The sequence below is a fragment of the Emydura macquarii genome, unplaced genomic scaffold (genome assembly GCF_026122565.2).
Source record: "Emydura macquarii macquarii isolate MOO-44397 ecotype Brisbane River unplaced genomic scaffold, CSIRO-AGI_Emac_v2 contig_3472, whole genome shotgun sequence".
NCBI lineage: Eukaryota > Metazoa > Chordata > Testudines > Chelidae > Emydura > Emydura macquarii.
In genome coordinates, this window is record NW_027133609.1 from 642,670 (window position 1) to 651,300 (window position 8,631).

Below are 8,631 nucleotides of genomic sequence, written 5' to 3' on the forward strand. Positions count from 1 at the left end.
AATGTTTCAATCTAGAATGTGTGAATGAGGCTGCAGGGGCTCATTATCCCCATGTGGGGAGAGCGCTGGTGAGCCCTGTGCACCGGCTCTGTACCTATCTCGCTCCTGAGCCAGATCCATGGGCTTATGGCACCAAGACGGGCAAGCACAGAGCCTGGTAACAGGACTGCAGCTGGGTGAGAGGGAAGCTCTACAGCCGGGGTGGGGGATGCTGGATTCCCTGGCTGCTGCAGGCCACGTATGCTCTGAGACCACAGGGGTGGCTGACAGGGACGGGACGTGCCATGCAGCATTGCGCGGGGAGCAGGGACAGCAGAGGTGGGGCAGGCCCTGGGCTCATCTCTGGCCAGGGATGCTGGAATTAGAGTTGCTGGGGGTATGACAGCACCCGTGGCTTGAAATAGTAATAACAACCAAAGACACCCCCACTATACACATTGTTCCAACGCCCCTGTCCTTGGCTCCTTTGTCTGGTGAATGGAGTGTGCTGGGTCCATCTTCCCTGCACTACACATGCTAGAGACAGGAGACCCACTAGCCCCCTCTGCCTTCCCCTAGCGCTGACTTTTCCCTGCTGCCCAGTCCTGTCGGAGGCTCCCCACTCACCCAGCCTCTCCCTGCCGGGAAGATTCACGGGGGACGTTCTGCCCCTGGCTCAGTACTCCATCCCTGTTCCCCAGCCACGGAAGATGGCAGCTGATCCCACTCCCATCTCCCAGTCTGCCCAGACTGCTCTGCCAGGGCTTTCCTGGGAAGCGAGGCCCACCAAGGAGGGGACTGGGCCTTTCATTTTCCTTTTTAATGTGAATGCCGTGCTTGACCCTTCTAGAAACTTAGCCCAGCTTTCCCCTGACATCCAGCCATTGCAGCCCTGCTTCCCTGCTCCTCAGCCCTAGGGGGCAGCACTGGTCTCTTTCTTTCTGAAGCACTTTTACCCCACAGCCTAGTGTGAATTTCTGCCATAGCTGAAGCCTTAACATCTGCAGAGCAAAGGGGAAGGCAAGACACTCATTTATGGACATTGGCCTCCCCCCCATCTGTTCCCTGCAGAGGGTGCCAGGAGTCCTGGGTTCTATCCCCACACTGCTATTGATTTGCTACCTGACTTTAGGAAAGTCACCACTCCCTTTTCTAGCCCCTTCCCCTGTAGGATCCCAGATCACCTCCCTCCCGTTAATGAATGATCCTTTCACTGCTGGAGGTCACCCCCAGTACAGATGGGGAAACTCAGGCAAAGAGCAGAGAAGGGTTAGCCAGGGAGACAGAGGAGAGCCAGGAATAGAACCTAAGGCTGCTGAGTCCCCATGCAGTCCCTTAGCCCCACCCCAGCTTCACACCCCCTGCAGCTGGTCCTTTGCTCCTTGCTTGCGAGGGTGCCCAGTCCCTGGGGACTACGTATGCAGCCACGTGGCTCTCTAGGGCAATAGCCATTACTGCTGCCAATCCCACTGCCGGCCACACCATTAAATACCCAGAGATCTCCAGAGGGCTCATGTGGCAGCCAGGCCCGGTGCTCCCCTGCTTTGTGGGGCCATGCGGGGGGACACGCAGTGGGGGCAGACCCTGATGCTGCTCTTTTGTGTGTCTGTTTCAGATCGTGGAGGAGTCCTCCTTCCTGACTGTCGACATGCTGGAGACCTGCTTCCCCTATGTGCTGCTCCGCAATGCCTACCGCGAGGTCCACAGGACTTTCCTGCTAAGCAAACTCCCTGCACACTGAGAAGCCGCCTGGGTTCCCAGCCTCCCTTCAGCCCCCCCTTCCCCACAGCACTTCAAATGAGCCTGCACCTTCCAGGCCGTGCAGCGAGCTCTTGCAATTGGGCCCAAGGGCTGTACATCTTTGCACACATGTGAGGCTGGCAGACCAGGTGCCAGCTCATGCCAGAGCCCGGGGCCAATCCACTTGTGTATTAGAATAGATCAAAGTGATAGGTAGATGTATCAGAGTGTATTTGGGGTTTAAACTTCATGAAAAATTAGTGGGATGTTACTTGCGTTGTTTTCAGTTGTCTTGTCTTAACTGTGTCCTGTTCTAATGTAGTAGCAAACATTTACATTGTGTAAACCCCAGTAAGGAAATAACCCAGCAAACCAGCCAGCAAACGAGGAAGAAGCCTTGTGGAATGCAAACGAAGAACCTTTACAGAAACGTGCTCATTTCAAAGCAAGTGGCCAGTGTGTGAGATGAGCTGAGGTCAAAGACTCAAAGTACATTCCTCGCTCTTGTCATCAAAGGAAAAGCCCATGTGGGTGGTGGGCCTGACAGCTTGTTTTCTGTGAGAAAAAGCTCTAAGTGTGGATTCAAGGCAAGAGCGCTCAGCTCTGCACTCTTTGAACTCTTACAGGGAAGTGTACTAGATGTAAAGCAGAGATCCCCAGAGACAATCTGGTACCCTGAAAAGACTTTTGGGAACCGGGCAGTTTATTACATCACTGCCACCATTTGAAATGACAAGCTGTGACCCACCTGTGCATATAGTTTCCCTGTTTTAACCTTTCAATAACTCTCATTTCCTTTTCTTAGCTAATAAATCTTGAGTTAATTTACTAGAGAATTGGCTGCCAGGTTGTCTTTGGTGTAAGATCTAGAGTACCAATTGATCTGGGGTAAGTGACTGTTCTCTTGGGATTGGAAGCAAGCTAAATGTGATGCGGCTTTTGGTGTGAATAACCATTTTATCACAAAGTCCAGCGTGTTTGGGTTGCACAATAGACAGGAGAGGCTAAGGCGACCGTCTGTGACTCCACAGTAAGACTGGTATAATGATCCAGGAGTTCACAGATGTTACTGGCTTGGTAAAATCTAATTAAAGAACATACCACCAGCTTGGGGGTGTCTGTCCTGTTTTCTGATGCTCTGTCCTGAGGTCGGCACTCACCAGTGTGAGCCAGTCCAGGCCATGTGACAACATGTATTGCCTTTCCAAAGGGAGGTAGCATGGTTGAGTGGTGAGAGCAGGAGGCTGGGGTCAGAGCTCTGCAAAGGGAGTGGGTTCTGCTGGCTTTGCCCAGGGGATTGGGAGGCAGGACTCCTGCATTCTATCCCCAGCCCGTCTCTGAGCCTGTTTGCCCATCTCTACAATGGCGATGATGATTTTGACCCATGGCAGTGAGAGCAGAGAGGGGGCCATTCCTGCACAGTGTCCAAGGCTGGCAGGGGACACTGGGGTCGTCTAGTCTCAGCTCCTGGATAGCACGGGCTAGAGACCTGCCCCAGATCGTTCCTGTCTGAGCTGGAGATCCTTTCATTCACCCTCTCACAGCGCTCAGCCCTGTGGGGCCAGGAGCACCAGGGGGCGGCTGCCACAGTCGAATCCTCTCATGCTGAGTCTCCACCGAGGAAGGTGTCACCTGAGCTCAGCCCCCAACCTGCTCCCTGGCAGCCAAGGTCCTTCACAAATGCAGCCCTTCCTGACTTGGGACCCGATCCCCGGACCCCACGCATGTGATCCATCAGCACCACTGCCCACGGCCCAGCCCTGAAACACCAGCCTCCCAAGCGCACCTCTCTGCCTTGCCGAAGGAGCATTGGGACAGCCGATGTGGATCAGACCACATGTCCATCTAGCCTAGGCTCCTGTCTCACAGCAAGGGGGGAGAGCCCCTGGGGACAGTAACAGAATAACCTACCCTGACTGCCCAGGTGTCCCAGATCCTCAGCAGAGCCCTGCTCCCTAGGAGACCTCGTCGGGACATGGCTGGGGAGGAACTACCAGGGCTGGGGCATGTGAGGGAATCCACCTGTTGCCTTTAGGCGTCTCAGTGGAGCTGAGCTCATCAGTGAGCCCGGTTCTGATGCCTGACTCCAGCGAGGAGTCCTTTCTGCTCTCCACCATGGCTGGGTGCTCACATGGTCCAACCCTACTAAGCGCAAAGCCTTGTGGCAGGAGTTCCCCAGGTGTGCTTGTGCATCAAAGCGTTTAACGCATCGCGTTCACCTTCATCACCTGGCTCTTGTGTCACCTGCACTTGCAGCTTGGGGCTCTGTTTCCCTCTAGTGGCCATTCCCTGTACAAGGCCTGGTACACCCTTTGCACCAGGGAGGCTGGCACCGTAGTGCTGGCACTAGCAGCTCGTGCACTTAGATCCGGAGATATCGGCTTGAATCTGTGCTGCTGATGCTCTAGTCGCACGGCAGCGCACTGGGAATCTGTGGCACCCGATACTGCTGGACACACGTGAGAGGAGCACATTTTTGGGTACTCAGCTGTGGGAATCACTCTGGATCGGAAGGCAAAGTTGTTTGACGTGCCTGGGAGAAGCCCATCTTCGTAAGATCTGTAAAGGGTTTTGCCCTCGACCTGAGAAGTGTTGGGACGTTGGACTCAAGGCCCTTCTCCTGGAATCGGCTCTTAGACTGGTGTTGGAGCCATGCTCGGACTCGGCACCCAGCACGGCGGCTTCGCCTCCCATGGCGTCAAGGCCCGCACGGCACCATTCAGCGTCGGCAGCACCGAAAAAGAAAAGACTCATGCCGAGAAGGAGCTGAAGTTGGTTAAGAAGAGCTCAGGCACCACGGGAAAACTGGTTCGGCCCCGAGAACACCTCCACCGATGAGGGCGTCGAGCCGGAGCCAGTACTGCACCAGCTGCTGGGAGTGGCAGAAGCCCGGTTCGTTTACTGGGCCCTTCTACACCTGAGCCTTTTCAGGCAATGACCCTGCCAGTGCCGCCTACACTGCAGGAGGGTAGGACAGGCACCGAAGCCCAGAGGCCAGTCTAAGGGGAAGCCAGCGCTGGTGCCACTGCAGCCTCTTCCCTTCTTGCCGGCTTCGCAGCGGTCACCGGGATCCCAGCACCACTCCCCGGTACCACATCGGCACAGGTTGGGTTCGAGTCTTCGGTCACCGGGGACCAGGAACCAGTCACCGGAACATCGGTACCGATCCGAAGGGCGCTGACGTCGATCTCAGGAGTGCCGTCACTCCCTGAGCCCCTGGCATGGCTTTGCGAGTCCTCGTGGGGAATCTCCGGCACTGTGAAAGTCCGTATAGAAAACCTAAGGACAGGGCGCAAACAACGCTTGGGCTCGCGGCACCGCTCCCCGTCACCAGAGCCCAGATGCTCAAAAAGCGGCACGGAAAGGCAGGCGGCGTCGGCGCCCCCATGGTCACCAGCTTGCAGCTCCTCGGAGTCGGGAGATGAGATGGTCCTCCTCCTGAAAGGACAAGCCCCCAAGCAACCTACAGGGTTTCCCAAGCCGCCGCAAATTGGAGGCTGGGGGCAAGGATAATGGCCAGGTCCCTGGCAACATTGGAACCCGTGCGGGTTCCCTCAAGCTGCGATGCCTTATGCTCAGTTGTCGGAGAACGCCTCAGTACCGCAGTCATCTAAGGGCCAGGCCGCGGCACCGGAGGGGCCATTTCAGATTTTGATAGGGTGGGATGACTTTAACCATGATTCCAGCAACTACTTAGGCACCTGAAAACTCTGGGGGTTTTTGCCAGTAATAAATTAGAAATTTAGCTGCCAGGAGCCCTCTACCTAGTTCCAATCTAAAGAAAAAACTAAACCCCAACTAAGCCATATTTTAAGTGTATTTGTAAATTTAGAACAATCAGGAGATAATACAGCAAAAAACTCCCCAATCCCAAATCTGACTAGGCAGCTGATAATGACAACACTGGTTTAGGCCACTGCAAATGAAAGAATATTAAGAAGTTTAATGTCGTTGGTAACTACTTGTGTGCTTTACTTTCTGCATGTCTCGAAGTGTGGACAGCGGGGGGAAATCAGTTCTTCTGCTTGGAATTCATTTCACTTTCAGTGTCCTAGTTAGTGCTCCAGTGTTTGGGTTGCAAACACGGCGCAGGAATCTTGGACTAAGAACTATTTTCAGTCACATACACAGCCTTTTTCAGAAGGGTTTGGAATTTTTTTGTAGTCTATGGTTTTATAAATTTGTTTTTTAAAAAAAAAATAAGTCAGAGGTGCTGGAGCTAAGGGTGCTGGGGGTGCAGCATCCCCTGGCTTGAAGTCATTTCCATTATACAGGGCCAGCACAACGGCTGCATGATCTCTGGATTATTCTTGGGCATTATATTTTTGGAGATCTTTCCAGCGTGAAAGAAATTTTCAGATTATGTGTTGTAACTTGATCATCGTCCACCACTATCATAAATGAGATGACGCTAACCTACAGGGTTAAGATGAACATTTAAAAGTTTGGCAAGAGGGAAAGTAACATTAGAGAGTAAATACGAGCTTTAATTAACACATGAAGGAGGGGGTGAAATTAATGATGGTTCAAAAATAGCTGAGATACCAAACAAAAAAAATCACTATCTAGAGTGTAATTAAATGATGGATGTTAGCAGCATGGATCTGTAATGAACAAATTTTGGCAGCCAAATCTTACAGATTTTTCATATAGGCTTGGGTTTATGTGCACTGAAGGTTTTATACAAATAATTGTGATAAATAAAAAGGATTGAGTTGGAAGGAGGTTTCTAGTGTGTAGCTGTAAGGATTTGAGAGAGAAAACATAAAACTTCAATGAAATTCACTGAGGTACTTAAGTTTACGAGACTCTGGCCCGCTCAGAAATATTAGAGTAAGTCCAGGGCAAGAGGAGCTAAGATTACTTACCAGGACAAGAAGGACAGACAGCACAGCAGACACACAGCTGCAATGGCTACTTAAGGGCAGCAGTAGCTTGCATCTGCACATACAAAGGACCAGCAAGTCCTCAGAAGGTATTTTGGGAAAAAGGTCCTAGAAAAGCGCAACCCTGGGGAGTTGTGGTAAGATCGAGGCATTCCCAGCATTTGTGTGTAACAGCCTCTGTGGACCTACCTGGTAACCTGACCCGCCCGAAGCCCATTGTAGGAAGAGGAAAGATCCTCACAATGGGATGAAATGGCAGAATAAATGGCCCCTCTGGGCGCTGCTATTCACTAAAGAATTAGAGCAATGGGAACGTTTTCAGTGTGATTTCCCCAGTAGCTGTGGGGTGACAGCACGTCCTTATTTCTTCACAGCCGGGGAAGGTTGCAGGGGGTCATTCTGCAGCGCTGCTCTTGCAGCCTGAGACCTCCAAAGCTGGGCTGTCTGGGAGGATAATGTGCCCCGGGGTGCTGCCATTGTGCTGTGTCTGTTGGTGTCACAAGGTCATGGAGCTCGCTCCTGCCTTTCTAACATGTCACTGTGACGCTGGGGCAGATCCTGGTGAAATCTGCAACATCTTCACACCAGCCCAGATCTGCCGGCCTTTGTTTGCTTCCACCAGCTGAGCCTGTCTGTGTTTTCCCTGCTATTGGCTCTGCCACACGCTGCGTTCCTATTGGCCGAGCGAAGACTAGGCCCGGGAACGGAGGGGGGAAGAGGAGCAAGCACCGTCATTGCATTGCTCCCGGTCCAGGCTGGGGAGCGAAGGGGACGGGGGAAGTTGCTCCCAGCCGTTGTTATGGCAAATGCCATACCCCGCCATACCTCCATGGCGACCCTGGGCAGTTATGGGGTCGGCTCGGGAGGATTCTTTTTCGGCCAGCCCTTCGGTAGCCATCCCAACCAGGAAGATTCAGCCCCCCTCAGATTCCTGCCTCCTCGCTCGACGTGGCTGTGGCGGGCCCCTCACGCCACCCCCTGAATGATCGCAGGGTGTATCAAGACCTGTTGAAGTGGGGAGCGGCCAACCTGGGGCTCAGAACAGAGGAGCTTTCTGAGCCAGTGGACGAACTTTTTGGAGTCCTGGCATCTGCGGCGCCCTCCAGGGTAGCCCTCCCAGTCCACAATGGGGTGCTGAAGCTCACCAAAGCATGAGGGCAGACCCCGGCCTGCCTGCCCCCCACATCTAAGCGGGCAGAAAAAAATATTATGTGCCTGCCAAAGGATTTGAATTCTTGTACACGCAGCCACCCCGGAGTCGCTGGTCACGGCGGCGGCCAACGAATGCGACAGAGAGGGACAAATGAGCTCTACACCCACGAACAAGGAAGCCAAAAGATTAGATTTATTTGGCCGCAAGGTGTATTCACCAGCGAGCTGACAGCTGAGGGTGTCCACCCAGCAGGCGCTCTTAGATTGGGACCGTTATAACATCTGGCAGGAGTTTGAAGCAGTCCTGGAAGAGGGGAGGGTAGTAGCCAGTGCCTCCCTGCAGGCGGCATCGGACGCAGCAGACTCGGCTGTGCTGGCGATGGCATCAACGGTGTCGATGAGGAGGGCACCGTGGCTGCAACTGTCCCGTCTTTCAATGGAATCGTCCGGTCTCTCCGGGAATCCATCCAAGACCTCCCGTTTGATGGTTCCTCCCTCTTTGCAGATCAGACTGACTCCAGGCTGCATGGGCTGAAAGATTCAAGGACCACTCTGAGATCGTTGGGCCTCTACACCATGTCTTCATCCAGGAGACACTTTAGGCCTCTCATCGGCAGCGCTTCGGGGGTCAGACCCAGACTGAGCCCTACATTAGGAGGCATAAAAGCTATAAGTGAAGTCGGGGCAATTCGCTGGCCTTGGCCTCGAGAACAGGGCCCAGCCTCCACCCCTCAAAGGGAAAGCGAGGCTTTTGAAGGTGCGCCCGAGAGCGGCCTACAAGACTTTACTCAGGATCCAGATTCCCGGTTATTTTCTTCCTGCCTAGCACCTTTCCTCCCCGCTTGGAGGGCCATAACTACGGACCGCTGGGTGC

At 53.6% G+C, this 8,631-nt stretch overlaps 1 protein-coding gene across 1 annotated transcript in view; it reads left to right on the forward strand.

The window, feature by feature from the left end:
• Window positions 1-2,807, forward strand: part of NCKAP1L (NCK associated protein 1 like) — a 55,171-nt gene extending 52,364 nt beyond the window's left edge. The window contains exon 31 of the mRNA XM_067535038.1: window positions 1,595-2,807. Coding sequence (XP_067391139.1) covers window positions 1,595-1,720 — 126 coding nt within the window. The 3' untranslated portion in view covers window positions 1,721-2,807. The remainder of the gene's footprint in view (window positions 1-1,594) is intronic.
• The last annotated feature ends 5,824 nt before the right edge of the window (window positions 2,808-8,631 follow it).